The 26,104-nt window shown below is 45.1% G+C and overlaps 1 protein-coding gene across 1 annotated transcript; it reads left to right on the top strand.

The window, feature by feature from the left end:
* The first annotated feature begins 434 nt into the window (after positions 1-434).
* Positions 435-24,499, top strand: LOC129811776 (exocyst complex component 3-like protein 4). Its single transcript, XM_055863376.1, has 15 exons — positions 435-565; positions 10,834-11,174; positions 11,684-11,812; positions 16,089-16,217; positions 16,420-16,632; positions 16,886-17,501; positions 17,623-17,740; positions 17,900-18,028; positions 18,173-18,273; positions 18,500-18,598; positions 19,933-20,056; positions 20,760-20,882; positions 22,240-22,392; positions 22,667-22,785; positions 23,625-24,499. Exons 2-15 carry the CDS (start codon positions 10,850-10,852, stop codon positions 23,842-23,844), a joined length of 2,598 nt encoding a protein of 865 aa, XP_055719351.1. The 5' UTR covers positions 435-565; positions 10,834-10,849; the 3' UTR covers positions 23,845-24,499.
* Positions 24,500-26,104: the final 1,605 nt, after the last annotated feature.

The raw sequence follows: 26,104 nt of genomic DNA, 5'->3' as shown, positions 1-26,104 counted from the left end.
ACAACCCTTTTTTTATGTGCGTGTTTGTCTTCATGCGTTTTGTAATTTTGTGTATTGTATATTTTAAGTGCTTGATGTATTTATGCAGGGCTCATCTGTAAAAGAGACCATAGTCTCAGTATGACTTCCCCGTCATAATATGTTAGCAGGTGTTAATCCAGGTGCAATCAATGCAGTAAATACCATACAAGCACACAATAACCAACAATTCAAAAATAATCAAAAGTTGTTTTTCTGAGCAGTTGTTTGCAATTTACAGATAGACCTGTAGCGTATCTAGTCTATTGTAGAACTCCACTTTGGGATATCTCAAAACTATGCCTGGATGAAAGTGCAGTCTGGTTTAAAAGCATCGTAATGATTAACTTTCTAACAATATTTGATCTTTGCTTCTGTCATGCGCAGGTTGTCTCGAGCCCGCATTTTTGCTGTGATATTGTTGGTTACACAAGACTTCTGTAGCTACCTGTCACTACTGGTCGAGGTGAACATGAAAGTGAAAGCAGTGAAATCCCCAGATTGGTAGGCCTAGTCACCGCTCCAGACGGTAAAAGGTGTTGCTCAGGTGAGTGAAGCTATATTCTTTTGAAATTTGAAAGGGTGTATGCTTATGAGAAAAATGTATCTGTATGTCTGTAATGCTTACCCCTATAGAAAATATGAGCAGGGGATTCTGCTGAGGCAGATTGTTTTTACAGTCTAGGTTTCATGTAAATTGGGGCATTTGTCATACAATTGAACTCTTTAGCCTCTGCATGCTAAGTATTGCTTCGAAAATGGTGATGAATGTACTATAAGGCTATGCAGAGACATACTTCAATAGATACCAAACGGCTCTTTCCATTTTTACAGGCAAGTTTTAACATGTCACTGCAGCTATCAACAAATAAGCTGTCTCTCTGATGGAAATTTTAGTGGGGAGGATGTTTATTCATCAACATTGTTGGGGAGTAGTGAACTACTGTACAGTTAAACTAGTAATGTAATTACATTTTGCAGTAGCTTGGTGGTAGTTGTTCTAAATTCAAATCTTGGTAGTGTTTTCAGTGGTATCTTGCTAGTGTTTTGTACATTTTTGCCACGTAGTGATACAGCTAACTACTGGAACTACACTACTAATTTTATTTTTATTTATCTATTTAACCTTTATTTAACCAGGTAGGCAAATTGAGAACACGTTCTCATTTACAATTGCGACCTGGCCAAGATAAAGCAAAGCAGTTCGACACATACAACAACACATAGTTACACATGGAGTAAAACAAACATTTAGTCAATAATACAGTGAAAAAAAAAATAAGTCTATATACAATGTGAGCAAGTGAGGTGAGATAAGGGAGGTGAAGGCAAACAGATATATGTATAAATAAATAAAAATATAAAAAGGCCATGGAGGCGAAGTGAGTACAACACAGCAAGTAAAATAAAAACTAAAAAAAAACAACACTGGAATGGTTGGTTTGCAGTGGAAGAAAGTGCAAAGTAGAGACAGAAATAATGGGGTGCAAAGGAGCAAAATAAATTAATAAATAAATACAGTAGGTAAAGAGGTAGTTGTTTGGGATAAATTGTAGATGGGTTATGTACAGGTGCAGTAATCTATGAGCTGCTCTGACAGCTGGTGCTTAAAGCTAGTGAGGGAGATAGGTGTTTCCAGTTTCAGAGATTTTTGTAGTTCGTTCCAGTCATTTGCAGCAGAGAACTGGAAGGAGAGGCGTCCAAAGGAAGAATTGGTTTTGGGGGTGACTAGAGAGATATACCTGCTGGAGCGCGTGCTACAGGTAGGTGCTGCTATGGTGACCAGCGAGCTGAGATAAGGGGGGACTTTACCTAGCAGGGTCTTGTAGATGACCTGGAACCAGTGGGTTTGGCGACGAGTATGAAGCGAGGGCCAGCCAACGAGAGTGTACAGGTCGCAGTGGTGGGTAGTATATGGGGCTTTGGTGACAAAACGGATGGCACTGTGATAGACTGCATCCAATTTATTGAGTAGGGTTTTGGAGGCTATTTTGTAAATGACATCACCGAAGTCGAGGATTGGTAGGATGGTCAGTTTTACAAGGGTATGTTTGGCAGCATGAGTAAAGGATGCTTTGTTGCGGAATAGGAAGCCAATTGTAGATTTGACTTTGGATTGGAGATGTTTGATGTGGGTCTGGAAGGAGAGTTTACAGTCTAACCAGACACCTAGGTATTTGTAGTTGTCCACATATTCCAAGTCAGAGCCGTCCAAAGTAGTGATGTTGGACAGGCGGGCAGGAGCAGGCAGCGATCGGTTGAAGAGCATGCATTTGGTTTTACTTGTATTTAAGAGCAGTTGGAGACCACGGAAGGAGAGTTGTATGGCATTGAAGCTCGCCTGGAGGGTTGTTAACACAGTGTCAAAAGAAGGGCCAGAAGTATACAGAATAGTGTCGTCTGCGTAGAGGTGGATCAGAGAATCACCAGCAGCAAGAGCGACATCATTGATGTAAACAGAGAAGAGAGTCGGTCCAAGAATTGAACCCTGTGGCACCCCCATAGAGACTGCCAGAGGCCCGGACAACAGACCCTCCGATTTGACACACTGAACTCTATCAGAGAAGTAGTTGGTGAACCAGGCGAGGCAATCATTAGAGAAACCAAGGCTGTCGAGTCTGCCAATGAGGATGTGGTGATTGACAGAGTCAAAAGCCTTGGCCAGGTCAATGAATACGGCTGCACAGTATTGTTTCCTATCGATGGCGGTTACGATATCGTTTATGACCTTGAGCGTGGCTGAGGTGCACCCATGACCAGCTCTGAAACCAGATTGCATAGCGGAGAAGGTGTGGTGTGATTCGAAATAGTCGGTAATCTGTTTGTTGACTTGGCTTTCGAAGACCTTAGAAAGGCAGGGTAGGATAGATATAGGTCTGTAGCAGTTAGGGTCAAGGGTGTCCCCCCCTTTGAAGAGGGGGATAACCGCAGCTGCTTTCCATTCTTTGGGGATCTCAGACGACACGAAAGAGAGGTTGAAGAGGCTAGTAATAGGGGTGGCAACAATTTCAGCAGATAGTTTTAGAAAGAAAGGGTCCAGATTATCTAGCCCGGCTGATTTGTAAGGGTCCAGATTTTGCAGCTCATTAAGAACATCAGCTGACTGTATTTGGGAGAAAGAGAAATGGGGAAGGCTTGGGCGAGTAGCAGAGGGGAGGGCAGTGCTGTTGTCCGGGGTAGGGGTAGCCAGGTGGAAAGCATGGCCAGCCGTAGAAAAATGCTTATTGAAATTCTCAATTATAGTGGATTTGTCGGTGGTGACAGTGTTTCCTATCTTCAGAGCGGTTGGAAGCTGGGAGGAGGTGTTCTTATTCTCCATGGACTTTACGGTGTCCCAGAACTTTTTTGAATTTGTGTTGCAGGAAGCAAATTTCTGCTTGAAAAAGCTAGCCTTGGCTGTTCTAACTGCCTGTGTATATTGGTTTCTGGCTTCCCTGAAAAGTTGCATATCACGGGGGCTGTTCGATGCTAATGCAGAACGCCATAGGATGTTTTTCTGTTGGTTAAGGGCAGTCAGGTCAGGAGAGAACCAAGGGCTATATCTGTTCCTGGTTCTAAATTTCTTGGATGGGGCATGCTTATTCAAGATGGTGAGGAAGGCATTTTTTAAAAATGACCAGGCATCCTCTACTGACGGGATGAGATCAATATCCTTCCAGGATACCCCGGCCAGGTCGATTAGGAAGGCCTGCTCGCTGAAGTGTTTCAGGGAGCGTTTGACAGTGATGAGTGGAGGTCGTTTGACCGCTGACCCATTACGGATGCAGGCAATGAGGCAGTGATCGCTGAGATCTTGGTTGAAAACAGCAGAGGTGTATTTGGAGGGCAAGTTTGTTAGGATGATATCTATGAGGGTACCCGTGTTTACGGAATTGGGGTGGTACCTGGTAGGTTCATTGATAATTTGTGTGAGATTGAGGGCATCAAGCTTAGATTGTAGGGTGGCTGGGGTGTTGAGCATGTTCAAATTTAGGTCGCCTAGCAGCACGAGCTCTGAAGATAGATGGGGGGCAATCAGTTCACATATAGTGTCCAGAGCACAGCTGGGGGCAGAGGGTGGTCTATAGCAGGCGGCAACGGTGAGAGACTTGTTTTTAGAGAGGTGGATTTTTAAAAGTAGAAGTTCAAATTGTTTGGGAACAGACCTGGATAGTATAACAGAACTCTGCAGGCAGTCTTTGCAGTAGATTGCAACACCGCCCCCTTTGGCCGTTCTATCTTGTCTGAAAATCTTGTAATTGGGGATAAAAATGTCTGAATTTTTGGTGGTCTTTCTAAGCCAGGATTCAGACACGGCTAAAACATCCGGGTTGGTAGAGTGTGCTAAAGCAGTGAACAAAACAAACTTAGGGAGGAGGCTTCTAATGTTAACATGCATGAAGCCAAGGCTATTACGGTTACAGAAGTCATCAAAAGAGAGCGCCTGGGGAATAGGAGTGGAGCCAGGTACTGCAGGGCCTGGATTCACCTCTACATCACCAGAGGAACAGAGGAGGAGTAGGATAAGGGTACGGCTAAAAGCTATGAGAATTGGTCGCCTAGAGCTACTAGAGCAGAGAGTAAAAGGAAGTTTCTGGGGGCGATAAAATAGTTTAAAGGAATAATGTACAGACAAAGGTATGGTAGGATGTGAATACAGTGGAGGTAAACCTAGGTATTGAGTGATGATGAGAGAGATCTTGTCTCTAGAAACATCATTGAAACCAGGTGATGTCATCGCATATGTGGGTGGTGGAACTGAGAGGTTGGATATGGTATAGAGAGCAGGGCTAGAATCTCTACAGTGAAATAATAAATAAAATATGGGTGAAGTAGGCAAGAATTAATTCTAATTTGAAACACTTTTGTGTGTGCCTAATTCTCACTTTTGTTTTTAATAGGCTTAATTACACATTCTGTTAACTTCTGACTCCAGAGTGAACTGTTCTTGCAATTTGTAGTCTATGACATTTCATATTTAGATATGGTAATTTTTCACGAAGTAGTTTGGATGTAGTGAACTACTTTTTCTAAGTAACCTAATTTAAGTAAGCTATATTTTTCTTAAGGGCAGCTTTGGACACTTACTAACAGTTGTGGCTGTTTCGCGTGATGTATTGTTGTTTCTACCTTCCTGCCCTTTGTGCTGTTGTCTGTGCCCAATAATGTTTGTACCATGTTTTGTGCTGCTGCCATGTTGTGTTGCTACCATGTTGTTGTCATGTTGTGTTGCTACCATGCTATGTTTTCATGGCAGATGATTACATGGGCTGCTTTATATAATTAACATTTCATTATTTATTTATTTTCTCATTGTTTCTGTGATCATTTTTTATATTTTTTACATGTAAATTAAATTCTTTAAGAGTCTTTCCTGTTTAAGGAGTATTTTAGTATTTTGATACTTTGTGCAAGGCAATTGATCAGCATTAAAAGCTTGTGGATGGGGCTTCCCGAGTGGCGCAGCGGTCGAAGACATTGTATCGCAGTGCAAGCTGCGTTGCTACAGATGCTGGTTCGATACTGAAAGAGATTTGCGTCAGTTCAAATCTGGCATCAGGACAAAATGTGATTCATAGTCACCGAATATATTTTAAGTATTTTAATTAAACTCAAACGATAAATGGTAAATGCAATTTTCGTATATACGGGTTCACTGGATCTCCGCGCAGGGTAGATCAGAGAACTGGGGAATGTACTCAAAATAGTAGTTTTATACTATGACATTTTCATTCTCAACTCGTCCAGTTAGCCTATCATAGTAGAGGTTTAGCATGGTTCATACTCTTGCTCCTCCTTTGTGGGCCCCCAAACTTGTCCAAGCCCCTTGGCGTTTTCCTTCTCCACATCTGGTTGTTGGGTAGAGCAGCTCCATCTTGTGTCCCCCTCGACCATTCACTGAAACAGTTCCTAATACGGTATTGTCCAGTATTCTAAACTCCTGGTTGGTCTAGAGAGATGCACCCCTCCCCTCTCCAGACTGTCCACAGCTTTTATGGCCTGTGGTGGTCAGTCCTTAACACACCTACACCCCCTCTGTATTGTGTGTGTGTGTGTAACAAAACATCATTTACCTTCAACCTATATGCTAACAGCCTATAGTGCATAAACATAAATCCTAACAATACCTGTCTGTGTCGAAGCCGGCCGCGGCCGGGAGACCAATGAGGCGTCACACAATTGGCCCAGAGTTGTCCGGTTTAGGAGAGGGTTTGACTGTCCTTGTCCCTTTGCGCTATTGCGACTCCTGTGGTGGGCCGGTCGCCAGGTTTACGGTGTTTCCCGGAAGCCAGCCATACACATTGGTACGGCTGGCCGGGAGACCAATGAGGCATCACACAATTGGCCCAGAGTCGTCCGGTTTAGGAGAGGGTTTGGCTGTCCTTGTCCCTTTGCGCTATTGCGACTCCTGTGGTGGGCCGGTCGCCAGGTTTACGGTGTTTCCCGGAAGCCAGCCATACACATTGGTACGGCTGGGTTCCGGGTTAAGCTTGCATTGTGTCAAGAAGCAGTGCGGCTTGGCGGGGTTGTGTTTTGGAGGGCTCTCGACCTTCGCCTCTCCTGAGGCCGTACGGGAGTTACAGCGATAGGACAAGACTGTAACTATGGATATGACGAAAAGGGGTAAAAAAAAAACTTTGTATATGGGTATAATTTGTATGTGTATAATAGTAATATTTAAAATGACTAAATTGGGTAATTTTGTATACATTTATTTAAATTTGCATTGGGACGCTTCTTGGGGGATTCAGTTAAGATGCCGGCAAAGTCAGCTCAATTCCGGTAGAGTAGACGGAAATGGCCCGATGTACTGTATTCTGGGCAGTCATTCCTTTTGATTCCGGACTGAGTCTGACACCCGATTCCAGGCCGATTCAATCAGTTCCGGTCCCCCGGAAGAGGGCCGCTTCTGGGCCAATTCTTCATTGCTAGCTGGGATGAATTTGTTCTTAACTGACTTTCCTAGTTAAATGAAGGTTAAATAAAATTAAATAGGAAAGCTTTAGTGTAGCTTAACTTCTTCCAGTATGAAGTAATTGGTAGCTTGGTAAACTATATTTTCAGAGTAGCTTCCCCAACACTGCAAATCAATTAGGGGGTACCTTGGTTAAATGACCACACTCGTACCTTAAAAGTGAACTTAGAAAAGCTGAACATAAATGGAAGGCCTGCAAACTTCAAGTATTCTGTGAGATAATGAAGGATCTGATGAGAAACTACAATGTTGCAGTTAAAGATGCAAGAGTGAAAGTTGTTTTTGAGCAATTTGAGTATGAAAAACTTCAGTCAGGTTTCCGCTCACTTCACAATACGGAAACTGCTTTATTGAAAGTCAGTAATGTTAGGTTCTAATTATTAGAGTAAGAACTCGACGGACACTGTGAAAGCTTAAACCAACTTTATTCTTCCCAAAGGATTGAACAGCTGAATCGACAAAAACATGTTTACAATAGTGGTGATATATGTACCCCACTTTGGGTGGAGTCTCCTCCTTCTTGCTAAACATTGCATCTTTATTGCTAGGCAGGAAACTAAGTGATACGAGTAATAAACTTTTCCTTCTCCCTTAATGTGACCTGACCTGACGTCGACCCCCATCATCACTAATTCATGACTCTCTCCCCTTATCAATGCCTGCCACATATGATCGTTTTCCCTATACTCAGTACATTCCAAGCTTAACTGCACCCACCATAGACCTTCCTCCTACAGATAACCATTCACTTCTGGTGTAGACCCTCTAAACCTAAGCACTCAATATTTCAATAAGGTACCTGATAATTAACCCTATCCCAAGTTTAGGAGTTAGAACCCAGAATCAATCAGTAATAACCTTCTGTTGGCTGCCGATGCCGGTGAATGCTCTATCCTAGTTCTTTTGGATCTCAGTGCCGCCTTCGATACTATCGATCATAACATTCTTGTCTACCGGCTGGAGAGTTGGTTGGGAATCTACGGTATTGCCCTCGATTGATTGGGGTCATATTTATGTGACTTACGTTTCTCAGTGAGCATGGGTGGTTCAGTATCGTCCCCAGCAACTATTCACTATGGTGTCCCTCAGGGGTCAATTCTAGGCCCAATCCTTTTTTCCCTGTACATGTGTCCCCTTGGTGACATCATTCGCGATCACAAAATTCAGTTTCACTGCTATGCGGATGACACACAGCTTTAGTTACCGATCAGATCCAGTGATCAAGCTAGCGTAGCTACCCTTCACAAGTGTCTTGTTGATATCATATGTTGGATGTCTGACAACTTCTTCCAGCTCAATGACAAGAAATCAGGTTGTTTTATTTGGCCCTCACCTTGCTAGAACCCAGACTGAGAATAACCTTGGTCCTTTGTCCACCAATGTAAAGCCTACAGCCAGAAACCTTGGTGTCTTCTTTGACCCTAATCTAAATCTCGATTTGCATGTAAAGAAGATTGTCCAGTCCTGCATTTATCATCTTAGAAATATAGCCAAAGTCAAGTATTTTATTTCAGTCACTGATCAGGACAAAGTTAATCATGATTTTATTTCCTCACTCCTAGACTACATTAACTCTTTATATACATTTATTAGTCAGAAATCACTCCGTCTACATATAGTTCAAAATGCTACAGCTTGGATTTTAACAGGCACCAGAAAATGTACCATGTCACACCTATTTTAGCTTCTCTACACTGGCTACCAATCACTTTTAGAATCGATTTTTCAACGATTAAGGCTCGGTTTAGCCCTATCCTATATCTCAGAAAACTGCCATTAGAGCCCCTAGACTTTGGAATGGTCTGTTAGAGGAGATCAGGTTTGCGAATTCAGTGCCCCTTTTTAAATCCCTACTGAAGACAGACTTTTATAAAAATACATTCTTAGCAGTGACTTGTGAATTATTTGTCCCTGGCCGAGCGGCATATTAGAATATAATACTCCCTACATAGTAATTACAGGTTGTATCCTAATATGATTCTTACGCAATATAGGAATGCTACCCTTATTTTTAACTTGAGGTACTTTGCCAGGTTGGGTTGGTTACCATGATGGCACATCCTGTCTGTCACGTATACTCCCTCTCCGCCGCTCGTGGTCATCAGGCTGCTCATTATTACGCACACATGTCACCATCGTTACGCACGTCAGCGCCTCGTCAGACTCACCTGGACTCAATTACCTGCCTGATTACCTTCCTTTTATACACTACCGTTCAAAAGTTTGGGGTCACTTAGAAACGCTCTTGTCTTTGAAAGAAAAGAACATTTTTTATCCATTTAAAATAACATCAAATTTATCAGAAATACAGTGTAGACATTGTTAATGTTGTAAATGACCCTTGTAGTTGGAAACGGCAGATTTTGTATGGAATATCTACATATGCGTACAGAGGCCCATTATCAGCAGCCATCACTCCTTTGTTCCAATGGCACGTTGTGATAGCTAATCCAAGTTTATCATTTTAAAAGGCTTATTGACTTTTTTGCACTTATGTTAGCACAGCTGAAAACTGTTGTTCTGATTAAAGAAGCAATACAACTGGCCTTCTTTAGACTAGTTGATAGCTGTGCTAACAATTGTAAAAGGGTTTTCTAATGATAAATTATCTTTTTAAAATTAAAAACTTGGATTAGCTAACACAACGTGCCATTGGAACACAGGAGTGATGGTTGCTGATAATGGGCCTCGGTACGCCTATGTAGATATTCAAAAAAAAAATTTAATCATACATTTCCAGCTACAGTAGTCATTTACAACATTAACAATGTCTACACTGTATTTCTAATAAATTGTATGTTATTTTAATGGACAAAAAAATGTGCTTCTCTTTAAAAAAAACAAGTACCCCAAACTTTTGAAAAATAGTGTATGTCACTCCCTTTGGTTCTTTCCCTAGGCATTATTGTTTCTGTTACTGTGACTCTGTGTTCCATGTCTGTACGCTGCTTGTGTTTCTTGTTTTGTTCCATGTTCGTTTATTTATTACAATTATTCACTCCCTGTATTTGCTTCCCGACTCCCAGCGTATACGTTAGAGAATAACACCTCACCAAAGTGGAGCATCGGGGATTAAAAAAAAAAAAATCTGAGTGTGGGTGACGTCGGGCCCGGGTGCCGCAACCGGGGATGCCTCAGTTGGCTCGTCAGGTTTCCATGCCTCAGCCGTTTCGTCAGGTTTACAAGACGCGGTTGGCTCGGCAGTCTCCTACGCCTCAGCAAGCTCCCATCCATCAACCTGTTCATCAGGTTCCCGCGCCTCAGCAGAAGCAACCGGCCCTCTCCTTGTCCTCGGAACCGTCCTCCTTCTGGTCGGTGTCCTGCAACTAGAGCCGCGCATCAGGGAGGGGGCACTGTCACATACACTCCCTCTCTAGCATTTGAGGTCGTCAGGCTGCTCATTATTACGCACACCTGTTACCGTCATTACGCGCTTCAGTGCCTCATCAGACTCACCTGGACTCACTCACCTGCCTGATTACCTTCCCTATATATGTCACTCCCTTTGTTTCTTTCCCGAAGCGTTATTGTGTCTGTTCCTGTGACTCTGTTTGTGTTCCATAGACATACACTGCTCAGGTTTCTTGGTTTGTTCCATGTTCATTTATTTATTAAATTATTCTCTCCCTGTACTTGCTTCCCGACTCCCAGTGTACACGTTATACTGCCCCTGTTCCTCTTACCTTCAAGAGAAAATAGCATGTTGTCTGTAAACAGAAGCTGTTCCTGCTGACTGCTGAGACAGGCACCAAAAGCTACAGGCACTTTTAACAACACATTCCACAGACACCGCCTTACCTGACTCAAGAGATTTATTTTTTAGAGACATTTTTCATCTTTCCCCTACCATTTTATTTTAGTAACCAGGGACATTCGATGGCAAGCGGTGATCAGATGGCAGAGATTGGGGAACCTGGGGACATGGAGGAGGTGAATGAAGCTCCGGGTCTAGACGACGGATCCTCCCTCAAATCCACCATGGAGAGGAACAGGAAGACCCAACCCGTCGGCCCGGTGAAGGAGAAGAAACTGGGGATGATGAAGCAATTAAGGGAGAGCATGAAGCGGGTTGGAGAGAGGAGTCCTCTGGCCTCAAACAACAAAGGGTCAAAGGACAGACCCTATTCAGACCAGGGGGGGGACAGTATTGACCCTGAAGTGACATCTCTGACCCATCAGCTGCCGCCCCCTCACTCACCAAGTAAGTTTTACTCGGGTTTGTCCCTCTGTCAAATTAAGTGAGTTTTGAAATGTCCTCTTTAGTCAAGAAATGGCTTCCCAAGGTCATGGGAAGAGGAAGTCTCAGGAGACACAGGATGACAATATAGATTACAGGAAGGACTCTCCTATGCACTGTATTGGGGACTTGTATTTATTTATTTTCAGCCTGACATAGGTCAGACTGAGCAGGGGGTTTTCCTCATTACTCAATAACTTACATTCCTATCTTAATCAGAAAACAGCTCTCAACCAAGCAGGATATACACTAACATAACTAACCTTCGTAAAATAACAAATCTGACAGAAGCTGCTTAACCAGATGCCAACGTAGTATCTTTTTCTGTTTGTGCGTGTGTGTGACTGTACAACTTTTCGTTTGTACACACAAACACACAAACAGTCAGCACACCCACTATTACACTGAAAAAGTAGCTACATTTCTACCGGTATTCATTGTCAAAGAGATCAGCAACTCTCTCTCTCGCTCAGGTTTGAGTGCTGGGTCTCCTGTGGCCTCTCCCCTGAAGAGTCCAGGTGAGTTTTTTCAAAGGAAGGAGGGAGAAGAGATTGCAGAAGATTCACCACCATCCCAGAAAAAAGACTCCAGAACACACTCAGGTACACTGCTGTTAACCCAACCGACCAGAACTTGTTCTTGTCAAAGGTTGTTTTTAAAGGTTGTTTGCAGTAGGCATAGATGCTGTTCAAAGAAGGACAAATACATCTCTTTCACTGAGAGAATTCTAGAGAGCTTTGTTGGGATACCCTTCTGTAATACAGGCGTTCCTAAACTTTTACTGCACATGACCCCAAATTGACACCAGAAAATGCAGAGGACCCCATTGTGGGAATGTATGTTTTTTCAGCTTCCCATTGATTCTTCGAAAAAAGCCATACGTTTCCTAACCGATAAAACTGAACTTTTTTTTTACGTTCTGAGAACGGAAGTGAAAATTGACTGTTATTGGAATGTACATTTTTAGGCTGCAGGAAGGTTATTAGAACGTTTTACAATGGTTCCCTGAAAGTTTTCCTGGGAAGTTTTTATTAACGTTCCGAGAAAATAAATTATAGGTTATTTGAAGGTAATTAAAACGACAATATGTAACTTTTTGGGCGACCCAACCGAATTCACATAGAAACATGAGTTATAAATCTGTCATTCTCATTGAAAGCAAGTCTAAGAAGCGGTAGATTTGTTCTATGTGCACTATTTCTATCCTTCCTTCCCTGAATTTGTCTTTTCTTTTTGGTTTTGTACACCAGCTGAAAATTTAAATGCAAGATTTTCTATGGATTTAGATGGTATAATGATTCTCTACACTATACTTGCTTGTTTTGTCACATTCACTGAAAATAGGCAAACTATTATAATTTATTAACTATTATAATTTTTGCCAGGAAATGGCAGTGAAATCTGCATAGTGCACCTTTAAATATTATTCTGAACATGTTTCAGTAAGACTGCTAATAACACTGCTAGCTTAGTTTGAGTTAACTGTTTTTGTAACGTCCTGACCAGAGTTCTTATGTGTTGTGTTTGCTTTAGTGTTGGTCAGGACGTGAGCTGGGTAGGCATTCTATGTTGTGTGTCTAGTTTGTCTGTTTCTGTGTTCAGCCTAATATGGTTCTCAATCAGAGGCAGCTGTCAATCGTTGTCCCTGATTGAGAATCATATATAGGTGGCTTGTTTTGTGTTAGGATTTTGTGGGTGGTTGTTTCCTGCCTCTGTGTTTGTGTTCTGCACCAGATAGGACTGTTTTCGGTTTTCACATTTATTGTTTTTGTTGTTTGTAGTGTTCACACATTCTTTATTATATATGTTGAACACTAGCCGCGCTGCATTTTGGTCCTCTCCTTCACCAATGGAAGAAAACCGTTACAGAATCACCCACCTAACTCGGACCAAGCAGCGTGGCTACGGGCAGCAGCAACGGCCCACTACACAGGAATCCTGGACATGGGAGGAAATTATGAACGGTAAAGGACCCTGGGCTAAGGTTGGAAAGGATCGCATCCCATGGGAACAGCTGGAGGCAACCGGAGAGAGGAACCGGCGTTATGAAGGTACGCGGCTAGCACGGAAACCCTAGAAGAAATCCCAAAAATGTCGTGGGGGGGGGGATAAAGGGTAGTGTGGCGAAGGCAGGTAGGGAACCTGCGCCCACTTCCCATGCTTACCATGGAGAGCGGGAGTACGGGCAGACACCGTGTTATGCGGAAGAGCGCACGGTGTCTCCTGTACGTGTGCATAGCCCGGTGCGGGTTATTCCACCTCCCCGCACTGGCCGGGCTAGATTGAGCATTGTGCCATGAAGCCGGCTCAACATATCTGGCCTCCAGTACGTCTCCTCGGGCCGGTGTACATGGCACCAGCCTTACGCATGGTGTCCCCGGTTTGCCACCACAGCCCAGTGCGGGTTATTCCACCTCCCCGCACTGGACGGGCTACGGGGGGAGCATTCAACCAGGTAAGGTTGGGCAGGCTCGGTGCTCAAGGGAGCCAGTACGCCTGCACGGTCCGGTATATCCGGCGCCACCTTCTCGCCCCAGCCCAGTACCACCAGTGCCTACACCACGCACCAGGTTTCCAGTGCGTTTCCAGAGCCCTGTTCCTCCTCCACGCACTCTCCCTGTGGTGCGTGTCTCCAGCCCAGTAACACCAGTGCCTATACCACGCACCAGGCCTATAGTGCGCCTCGAGAGTCCAGTGTGCCCTGTTCCTGCTCCCCGCACTAGCTTTGAGGTGCGTGTCTCCAGCCCAGTACCACCAGTTCCGGCACCACGCACCAGACCTACTGTGCGCCTCAGCAAGTCAGAGTCAGCCTTCTGCCCAACGCCGCCTGCACTGCTCGTCTGCCCAGCGCCGTCTGCACTGCCTGCCTGCCCAGCGCCGTCTGCACTGCCTGCCTGCCCAGCGCCATCTGAGCCATCCGTCTGTCCCGAGCCGTCAGAGCCATCCGTCTGTCCCGAGCCGTCAGAGCCGCCCGTCTGTCCCGAGCCATTAGAGCCGTCCGTCAGTCAGGAGCCGCCAGAGCCGCCAGCCAGTCAGGAGCCGCCAGAGCCGCCAGCCAGTCAGGAGCCGCCAGAGCCGCCAGCCAGTCAGGAGCCGCCAGAGCCGCCAGCCAGTCAGGAGCCGCCAGAGCCGCCAGCCAGTCAGGAGCCGCCAGAGCCGCCAGCCAGTCAGGAGCCGCCAGAGCCGCCAGCCAGTCAGGAGCCGCCAGAGCCGCCAGCCAGTCAGGAGCCGCCAGAGCCGCCAGCCAGTCAGGAACCGCCAAAGCCGCCTTCCAGTCATGAGCCGCCTTCCAGTCATGAGCCGCCCGCCAGTCATGAGCCGCCCGCCAGTCATGAGCCGCCCGCCAGTCATGAGCCGCCCGCCAGTCATGAGTCGCCCTCCAGTCATGAGCCGCCCTCCAGTCATGAGCCGCCCTCCAGTCATGAGCCGCCCTTCAGTCATGAGCCGCCCTTCAGTCATGAGCCGCCACTCAGTCATGAGCCGCAACTCAGTCCGGAGCCGCAACTCAGTCCGGAGCCGCCACTCAGTCCGGAGTTGCCATTCAGTCCGGAGTTGCCATTCAGTCCGGAGTTGCCCCTCTGTCCTGAGCTACCTCTCTGTCCTGAGCTACCTCTCTGTCCTGAGCTGTCTCCTCTATCTAGGGGGGACCTTTGTGAAGGTTTCTAGACCAGGGTCGGGGGCGAAGGTCGCCACTCAAAGGACGCTAAGGAGGGGGACACAGACAATGGTGGAGTGGTGTCCTCGTCCTGCGCCGGAGCCGCCACCGCGGACAGATGCCCACCCAGACCCTCCTCTTGAGTTTTAGGGGTGCGTTCGGAGTCCGCACCTCAGGAGGGGGGTACTGTAACGTCCTGACCAGAGTTCTTATGTGTTGTGTTTGTTTTAGTGTTGGTCAGGACGTGAGCTGGGTGGGCATTCTATGTTGTGTGTCTAGTTTGTCTGTTTCTGTGTTCAGCCTAATATGGTTCTCAATCAGAGGCAGCTGTCAATCGTTGTCCCTGATTGAGAATCATATATAGGTGGCTTGTTTTGTGTTGGGAATTTGTGGGTGGTTGTTTCCTGTCTCTGTGTTTGTGTTCTGCACCAGATAGGACTGTTTTCGGTTTTCACATTTATTGTTTTTGTTGTTTGTAGTGTTCACACATTCTTTATTAAATATGTTGAACACTAGCTGCGCTGCATTTTGGTCCTCTCCTTCACCAATGGAAGAAAACCGTTAGTTTTGAACTCCAAGCACAGATGGGACACACAGAAATTAATTTGCTTAGGCATTAATCATGCAAAAACATTTATTTATTGTGGCATGGCGTCAGTGAGATTCTAACCTATGATCTTCTGTTTTCTATCCAAGGAATTAGGCCTCTGCGCCACCAGGATGGAGCTAGGGTGTCATTTTTTTAAACTCATACAAAACTGTTCATTTTACTCTATTCAAACAGACGCCATTTCAAAGGAAACAAACACTCATTAAGATCATGTGTGGCCAATTAGTGGAACACTTAAACACACTTAACAAGAGAGTTTTGTTGGAGCTGAGAGTGGAATGTATATATTTTTAAATAGCGTTCTTTGAACGTTACTAATGTTTTCTTGTGGTTTAATGGAAAGTTTTGTTAATGTTCTGAGAACATGATTTTAAATAGAACCATGTAGGAACCTGTAGGAAACGTTATGCTGAAATTCCCACCTAAGAAACATATGGTTCTCAGAACGTTATGTGCTACCTGTTTATCCTGCACCCTTCCCAGATCATTATGGGTAGGTTGTATGTAAAATAACCATAGGACAACCACGCTCTCACCAAGCTCTAAGAAACATATGGTTCTCCTGGCATTAGGTGCTAGCTGGGCAGCAACTCTCTCTCTCTCTCTCTCTCAGGTTTGAGTGCTGGGTCTCCTGTGGGCTCTCCCCTGAAGAGTCCGGTTGGGTTCTTCCAAAGAAAGGAGGGAGGAGAGATTGCAGAAGATTCACCACCATCCCAGAAAAAACACTCCAGAACACACTCAGGTACACCACTGTTTACCCAACCAACCATAACTTGTTTTTGTCAATGGATGTTTTTAGAGGCTGTTTGCAGTAGGCATAAATACTGTTCAAAGATGAGCACAAATACATATTTTTCACTGACAGAATTCTAGAGAGCTCCATTGGGATATCCTGAGTCTTTTCAAGGTCTTCATAATCTGATCTCTGTATTGGCCATCTATAGACTCATCAACCATTGGGGACTCTCTTCTGAAGAAGGGGGCTTCCATTCGACGGAGTTTGCGACTTGTGGGGAATAAGAAGGACAAGACCCTCAAACAGGAGCCGCTCCAGCCTGTCACTGAGATCATGGTGGAGGAGAAGAGAGAGAGGGAGGAGAGTGTAGAGATCAAAGAGTCATACATACTCCCAGAGATACCCCTCACACCCCTCTCAGGTGAGGCTCACCCCCCCCCCTCTCTCTCGCTCCCCCTCTTTCTCAATCACACTCTCTTTCACTTTGATTTGTCTCGTCCATCTTTCTTTGTTTTAGCAACAGAGATCACAAGAGATCTTATCTGTGATGTAAATCACTATGCTTGTGTGTGCAGTATGTGTGTATTAGGTAAAACAGCCTGAACTTCCACAGACGGATAACAGTCGTCTCTCTATGCACTAAGGCCTTCACTCTGTCTGCTCTTACTCTCCAGTGATGCAGATCAACGAGCTGATTAAGACTGAGGTGCTGGAGGAGGCCCACCTGAACCTCCTCTCCCTACGCCAGGAGTTCCAGCGGGAGAGGGATGAGTGCACGGAGGAGGCCTCCCCCATGGAGCTGGCCAAGAAGGAGAAGGACCTGAGCATCCTTTACAGAGCCATGCAGGAAAAGGTGAAGGAGATAGTGCGCAACTCCAACAGCCTTCCCTCCCGCAACAAGGAGCTCCTGATGCATGTGGCCCGCGTCATCCAGGAGGAGGAGAAGAGGGAGGCAGAGCCCGGGCTAGGGGACTGGCGGGGTGCCTGGAGGGAGGCTGTGAGCGAGGGGGTCGAGGAAACGTTGAAGAGAGTTCCTCTGGACAGGCCCGAGCAGAATCCCTCCTGGCTGGCTATCCACCTGGGTCTGCTGGGCAAGGCCATCGTAGAAGACTTGGAGAAGGTGAAGGGAGAGCTGCAGGGCTCTTACCCACCCAGCTTCAATGTGTTCAGCACCTACATGAGCTGTTACCATGGTGCAGTCAGCCAGCACCTGAACACGCTTCAGCAGCAAGTGACAGATCTGAAGGACTACTACGTCCTGCTGGACTGGATCATCAATAGCTATGAGAGGTGAGGAAGACTAAAAGTCATTGTCTTGACTAAGAAGTACAGTGTATATAAACAAAATGTTTTCTAGGTCTCAAAATGGTGAGTATCATTGTATCTGAGAGACACCATCCCTGTTAAACAGTGAGAAGATAATGAGCAGTCCTTCATTGAGACCAGAGATGGAGGCTGAGAAAACAGGCCTTTCACTGGAGGAGGGCTTCCTGGACCAGCTCAAGGGGAAATACTGCATGCGGGCTAAGGTAAGGGATCGAACACTCCTAAGAGACAGATGGAAAGATGTTTAGGAGGAATTCAGATTGAAAGCAGCTACACTAGAAGAGTTTACAAACATTTTTGTTATATTTTGCTCATCAGTCCTTTAGCCTTTATTATTCTTTTGCTTTCCATGTCTTTTCCAGGAGGACATGAGAGCTTCGCTGGATAAAATATTAGAGCTTGAAAACGAGGACATTTGGATAAAGAAACAGGCACCAGAGACCGATGATGAACACTTCTTGAACTCTGAGATACACATGGATATTTGGACGGTATTGTTTTGTCATGATTTCATATGTTGCAATACTGTCATATCTCCATTAGAGGGCAACATTGCCTACTTAGTTACATTTTCATTGTAGTGACAGGCTACTATTACTTTGTAAGAGTTGAAACTGATGTTGCTTTCTTTGTAGAAAGTTAAGAGCAATGCTGTTAACTCCAAGAGGATTGATGTGAACCTGGAGATGAGAGTAGTCTGTTCCTGCCTGGAAGAGTTGGAGCAGTTTCCCAAACGGTATGCTCTGCAACAGTTCTGCAACAGCATTTCACTACACTCGCAATAACATCTGCTAATCATGTGTATGTGACCAATAAAATGTTATTTGATTTGAGTCTGCTTTTTCTATCTCTATCCTAACCATTATTCACTGGAAAAACGAAACCGGACCTTCTCCTTTGCTTGTTAATAACCCCATGCCTTATATATGTTTTATCTCTCCATCTCCATCTCCATCTCATAGATTTGAGACTAAATTAAGGTACTGCTGTAACAGTGTGGAAAACCCTTCACTTTGGGCTGACTATCAGATAACCTACATCAACAGCTTTACAGCTCTTAAGTAAGTCTGACTCCTCTTCACTACATCCGGTAAACAACACTCCCCCCGAATGCGGAAGACACATTTCAGTTGAATACATTCAGTTGGACAAAAGACTAGGTATCCCCCTTTCCCTTTCCGCCACCCACAATGTAGACTTTTATGTCCTGGACAACAGTTGCTAGGCAGTCAGTTCAGCTTGCCAGACACTTTGGGGTACATTCACCAAAGGAAGGTGTGAATAAATTAGACATTTGACTGCTGCCTAAAAGATTCACCTAAGAACAGAAGTCTTGGATCAGAAGAACAGTGTCAGTAATAATTAGTTTAACACTATCTCAGTGATTTGATGCACATTTTTTGTTTGCAACCATATTTTAGTGGTATAATGTCATGCATTTAGGTACAAGTTTAACTTCACTATGTCTGATTTGAAGTTGCCACTTATGCAACAGAAGTGTGATGGAAAACTGTGACGATGAAACAACTGTAAGAGAGTATTTATTTAATGTGCATTTTCTGTGGAACCCAAATAAGCTAATTTAGCCTGCCTGCAAGATGCTGTTCAAGATAACCATAAAAAATACACAAGTCATGTTGAATTATGGATAAATATGTACAAACCAACTCAAACATACTCTAACACGTGCAGGCACAGTGGCACACTATATCATATTATTATATAAGTGAAAGTGTATTGAAGAGCAAAGCTGTTTCCAGCCAACAGGCATTTCTGAAGTATATCACTGCCAGTCTAAAGAGAGAAACACCACGTGGTTTCAGGGAAACGGAGCTGCGCAAAATAACTGCCTAGGGGTTTAAGCTGTAGAAAGAGAAAGACCTCTCTCCATGCTCAGAGCTGGTAATACCACTGAATCAATCCACAGCAAGCCTATGTCAGTCAAAAAAGAGGAACATAGTATTAGAGATGGGCAGAAAAAGTCAGAATTCTCTTCTGCAGATTTAGTTATTCATGTTCAAGGAGACAGGACACTCAGATGGCCAGATATAACTATACTGTTTAGCCGTATTTCCTACTATTGGCATGTTTGTTTGGATAATCTCATGTCGCAGCTCTATCAAGACAACATAGCCCTTCTTCCCCAAATGACCAAATCCATCTGTCACAAAGGTTTCCAAACAGACTCCGAAAACCCCACCGTTTCACAAGAAACATCACATAGTTACACAAACAAAACATAATTCTGACAACCCCTGTTGAAACCCTCACGCCATTCCCCCTTCACCCCCCCCTTCCCCAATGTAGTGTTCTGATGAATTGAACATAGGTGTGTATGAATGACAACCTGAACATACCTTTGACCACTTTCATTTCCCTCTTTCTCTTCCTCCAGGGAGCATATGGAGGGCTACAGGGAGAGCTGCCCAACACAAGTGGACCATCTCAGCAGAGAGGTGGATGGCCTGGTCCATAGACTGGTCCAGGGCCTGGAGGACAAGTTTAAAAATGATGTCAGGGTAGGTTAGGAAGTTTGATTGACCTTTGACCTTGTCCTCGTTCTACAAATGCCCTGATAGCCTGAGTTGATCAGAGTGTGTTGAGGTGATTTAGATTTGTCTTTGCTACTGTAACTTTAGTCTGTCCCCTCGCGCGAACCAGGGACCCTCTGCACACATCAACAACAGTCACCCACGAAGCATCGTTACCCATCGTTCCACAAAGGCACAAATAACTAGCTAGCCATTTCACATCCGTTACACTCACCCCCCTTTCGACCTCCTCCTTTTCCGCAGCAACCAGTGATCCATCCGGGTCAACAGCATCAATGTAACAGTTTAACTTTAGTCCGTCCCCTCGCCCCGACCCTCTGCACACATCAACAACAGTCACCCACGAAGCATCGTTATCCATCACTCCACAAAGGCTGCGGCCCTTGCAGGGCAAGGGGAACCACTACTTCACTGATTGAAAGGCTATTAGCGCGCACCACCGCTAACTAGCTAGCCATTTCACATCCGTTACACTACTTGTCTCGGGTGACCTGGAAGTTACTTAGTTTGGTAGCCTACTGATTTACTCCTTGCACATGTTTTTGTAAAGGCTTTTAAACTAAGGTCTCAATTGCTCCTGCTGTCAATGTTATGGATGGGGGATCAAAAACAAACAAACAACAAAATGTGTGAGGGAATGGGTGGGTTAATATGCGTCTGTTTCTTCCAGCCCTACCTCAGGAGAATGATGACGAGGAAGTGGCTCTCCACAGATGAGGACTTCCAACAGCTGTATAGCAGTACAGAGAAGCTGACCCATCGCTGTTTACAAATGAAATCTCCATATGCACAGGTAAGGAATCGGGAAGTGCTGTTCATATTGTTTTAAATGAAGGATATAACACTCAATTAAGCAAATACTCCGAATTTTACTTGGTGAAATGGTGCTGCTAGTGATAGACGACATTTAGAGCGTCTGCTAAATGACTTAAATGTAAATGTAAATTTAGAGACAGAATACAGACACCGGAGTTTAAACAAAGTTTACATACATTATATAATACAACTAAGTAGAGTGAGCATAGAGCTATAAAAGAATGAGACGTTTTTTTTCAGCTGCCACAAGTAGTACATGCGCTGGTGTTCCTTCTTGGTGACCGTTGTGATGTCCTTCCACTTGAGCTTGTGGGAGTTGATGGTCCCCAGGAATTTGATCGATTCAGCAGTGCTAAGAGCTGAGCCATCAATGTCAAGGGGGAGAGATGGGGGAGGGCGGTTTCTGAAGTCAACCACCATTTCCCGCGGTTTTACCTTTGTTGAGTTCCAGGTTATTACGACTGCACCAGGCCACTAGCCGATCGACCTTTCCACAGTTTGACAGATGCGTTGTTGAAGGTGCAGTCATTGGTGTAGAGTGAGAAGAGGTGAGAGCATGCAGCCTTGCAGCGCTCCGGTGCTGAGAGATAAAGAGTTCCAAAAGGTGTTTTCCCAGTTTTTCCTGTTTGGCAGGAATTCAGTGATCCAATGGCAGATGGAGCTGGACACATTCAGCTGGGAGAGTTTGTCTTATAGCGGTTCTGGGATGATGCTATTGAACGCAGAACTAAAGTCCACAAACAGTATCCTTGCATATGTCTTTGGATTCTCCAGGTGTTTGAGGATGTAGTGTAGGCCCATGTTGACAGCGTCATCCACAGACCAGTTAGCTCTGTAGGCAAACTGCAGTGCTTCGAGGAAAGCGTCATTGATGTTTGTGAGATGGAACAGTACCAGACGCTAAAAAGTTTTCATGATGACCAAGGTGAGTGCTACAGGTCTGTAGTCATTCAGACGGGAACAGTGCATTGCTCTAGTGTCTGGTTGAATATGTCCGTGAAAATGGGAGAGCTGGTCAGCGCAGTGCTTAAGTATGGCTGGAGAGACCGTGTCCGGGCCAGCAGCCTCCCTGCTATTCTCTTTCCTCAAGAGTCTTGCTGGAAGGTGACCATGCATAGACTGGAAAATGGATTAAAGTAGCTTCTTGAGTTGATGTGGAAATTTTGGTGAACTGCCAGGAAAAGCAGTAAAAGGGAGAGGAGGATGGATGTCACTTAGTTGATTAGGATGATGTCAGTCATGTGAAAGAATGTAAACAGTGAAAACAGCAGACTTCTTTTCTCTTTTTAATTATTTTCTCTTGCCCCACTGTTCCCTGTGTTCCTCTGCATCAGACCTTTTGGAGCCGCTTGCACTACTACGTGGTGAAAGAGTATGTCTCCCAGCTGATGAAAAACAACTACTCCTGTAAGAACAGGAAGCATGACAAAGCCGCCACCAAAATGAGGGGGCAGTGGGATAAACTCAAGGATCTGTTTGAGGAAATGGTAGCTAACACTTCTTAACCCTGAACCACAATCTGACCGTTCTAAGATTGTTTTATCAATTTACATCCACACACATTCCACTTTTCATGTTCATTCAACATTGTTTAAAATGTAGAATACTACAGTACATAGATTTGTTTCATCGTTATGTCTTTGTGTTTTGAGGAATGTTACTTTGTATAATCAGAAAGGCCCCTCAGTGCTGTCATAAACAAATGACTTGTTATAACCATTCAAGACTACAAGACACACAAATACTTTCCTCTTCTATAAGACAACCCATGACTGGCTCCACCGAGTAGGAGACCACCTGAGTAACATCATTGGGGAAACAAACAAGAGGGACATAAAGAACCACCTGAAACTTTTAGTTGCCGACTATCCAGACATCAGGTAATACCATGCATCTTCCTGAGGTCACATCTTGTATCTGTTGATTTTGGTAATCAACAGAGTATACCGGTGTAATATGCACAGTATAAATTACAAAAAAAGAGCAAGTTAAAAAAACATATGAATTCTACTCTGACTATGTTATGGCCCTGTTGCTGTGAAGAGAGAACAGCAGTGGAAGACAAAGTAGGTCAGTGGTTAGCAGTGTTCATCAGACAGGGGAAGCATGTTGACAGTAGCAGATTGAGAGGGAGCAGAAAGCATTGTTGATTCCTGAGAGCAGTAGAGCAAGATACTTACCCTCAGATTACACTGACCCACAAAGATTTCGAAAACAAATCAAATTTTGAACAACTCCCATATCTATTGGGTGAAATACCACAGTGTGCCATCACAGCAGCAAGATTTGTGACAAGTTGCCACAAGAAAAGGGCAACCAGTGAAGAACAAACACATTTGTAAATACAACCCATATTTGTTTATTTTCCCTTTTGTAACACTGTCCATAATATGACATTTGAAATGTCTTTATTGCTTTGAAACGTTTGTGTGTTATGTTTACTGTTCATTTTTTGTTTATTTCACTTTTGTTTATTGTCTATTTCACTTGCTTTGGCAATGTTTCCCATGTGAAAAAAGCCCATTGAATTGACTACAAAGCAGGGTTGACAGTGGGGGGTGTTCCCCGATGAGGCATGACCACTTGTATGTTGTGCTGTACTTTCCCAGAACATTGTCCTGGTCTGGATTTTTGTGAACCTCTCTGACATGTGATTTGTTGATTGAACTTTAGTAAACTACATATCAAGATTCACTTAATTTTTTGTCTCTGTCTGCAGTAAGAAGCACCTGTCGGCTGTGCTGTACTTCAGGGGCTTGATGCGAGGCAGGGAGAGACAGGTGATCCTGCAGCGTCTCACTGAGCTGAAGAGGGAACTGGGAACCGCAGGGAACATTGGAGATAATAGAAGAGCCCTCTTCAGTGACATGCAGGTCACAGTCACCAATACAGACTGTCTGGCTGACATTCCGTTGTTCTGCATCCTCCCAGACAGATAATAAACGGACCTAGATACATGAGCCTACACAGAGATGATAACCTAACCAAACTGTCTGCGAAATAACATACTGTATCACAAGTAGAATCACCTCGCACAAATCAAACTTAGAATAATGATTAATATAATCAAAGGGATGCTTTAAGACGCGTCATTTGTTTCCTATCATGTATTGTTACTACAGCCCACTGTCGCAAAAGAAGCTTAGGACACAAATAATAATGGTGCTGATTGCTAAATGGAAGATCAGCTTTAATATTGCAGATTGTGGCTTCCCTCAATGTAATTGTCTGCATTTCCAATCCCCCATATATTTTTTTGAAAATATATCAATTAAAAAATATATAGATATATTTTCCTTTATTTTCCCCTAACCCTACCATCCCTCCCCTAATTAGCATAAACTAATGAACAACAACACGTAGGCTTCTACATACTATATACATTTTACGGACACAGTATATTTTACAATAGTTATCTTTTGTTTGTTTTTAGTCCCGTCCTTCAGCTCCACTCAACCCTTCCCATCTATCTCTGAACACCATTTCATTTGGCATATATTTTTTAACTGTGCTGTTTCACAAAACTTCTGAACCTTTATATTCTCATAGATTCTACATATTGTAAATAAATAAATACTAATTTTGCTAAGAGTATTATTATAGTATTGATCGATTGACTATGACTTTTTGAATCACCCAGCAGTGCTATTTGCAGAGGAGGACTGTAACGTTCGTCGTAATCCTCCTCGTCTGAGGAGGAGCAAGGATCGGACCAAAGCGCAGCGTGGTTTGAATACATACTTTAATATATTAAATGAAGACGAACGCGAAGAACACTTGACAACTACAAAACAATAAACGACGTGAACAAACGAACGAAAACAGTACCGTGTGGCGAACAAACACAGACACGGCAACAATCACCCACAAACAAACAGTGAAAACAGTCAACCTTAATATGGTTCCCAATCAGAGACAATGAACAAACACCTGCCTCTAATTGAGAACCATATTAGGCCAAACAATAAACCCAACATAGAAACACATAACATAGAATGCCCACCCAGCTCACGTCCTGACCAACTAAACAAGACTAAACAAAGGAAATAGGGTCAGGAACGTGACAGTACCCCGCCCCCCCCCCCCCCCCCCCCCAAGGTGCGGACTCCGGCCGCAAAACCTGAACCTATAGGGGAGGGTCTGGGTGGGCATCTGTCCACGGTGGCGGCTCTGGCTCTGGACGTGGCCCCCACCCCACCATAGTTAATCCCCGCTTCCGTGGCCTCCTCTTAATGGCGACCCTCCATATTAACCCCACTGGACTAAGGGGCAGCACCGGACTGAGGGGCAGCTCCGGACTGAGGGGCAGCTCCGGACTGAGGGGCAGCTCCTGGCTGGCTGGCGGCTCTTGCAGCTCCTGGCTGGCTGGCGGCTCTGGCAGCTCCTGGCTGGCTTGCGGCTCTGTCGGCTCCTGGCTGGCGGGCGGCTCTGGCGGCTCCTGTCTGGCGGGCGGCTCTGGCGGCTCCTGTCTGGCGGGCGGCTCTGGCGGCTCCTGACTGACGGAAGGCTCTAGCGGCTCCTGACTGACGGACGGCCAGTCGTGAGCTGCCCTCCAGTCATGAGCTGCCCTCCAGTCCGGAGCTGCCCTCCAGTCCGGAGCTGCCCTCCAGTCCGGAGCTGCCCTCCAGTCCGGAGCTGCCCTCCAGTCCGGAGCTGCCCTCCAGTCCGGAGCTGCCCCTCAGTCCGGAGCTGCCCCTCAGTCCGGAGCTGCCCCTCAGTCCGGAGCTGCCCCTCAGTCCGGAGCTGCCCCTCAGTCCGGAGCTGCCCCTCAGTCCGGAGCTGCCCCTCAGTCCGGAGCTGCCCCTCAGTCCGGAGCTGCCCTCTAGGATAGTCTTCAGTCCGGGACTCGCTGTAAGGGTCCTCGCTCCAGAGGCGCCACCAAAGCGGGTATTGGCTATGGTGGAGTGGGGTCCACATCCCTCACCCGAGCCGCCGCCGTGAGAAGGCCCACCCGGACCCTCCCCTTCTGTGTCAGGTTTTGTGGCCGGAGTCCGCACCTTTGGGGGGGGGGGGGTACTGTTACACCCTGTCCTTAGTTATCTTTGTTTTCTTTATTATTTTAGTTAGGTCAGGGTGTGACATGGGGGATGTATGTGTTTTGTATTGTCTAGGGTTTTTTGTATGTTTATGGGGCAGTGTTCAGTCTAGGTGTTTGTATGTCTATGGTTGCCTAGATTGGTTCTCAATTAGAGACAGCTG

This window comes from Salvelinus fontinalis, chromosome 15 (assembly GCF_029448725.1).
Source record: "Salvelinus fontinalis isolate EN_2023a chromosome 15, ASM2944872v1, whole genome shotgun sequence".
In the NCBI taxonomy this organism is placed as follows: Eukaryota; Metazoa; Chordata; class Actinopteri; order Salmoniformes; family Salmonidae; genus Salvelinus; species Salvelinus fontinalis.
The sequence above is the reverse complement of the archived record's forward strand: the minus strand, read 5'-3'. Positions and strand labels throughout refer to the sequence as shown.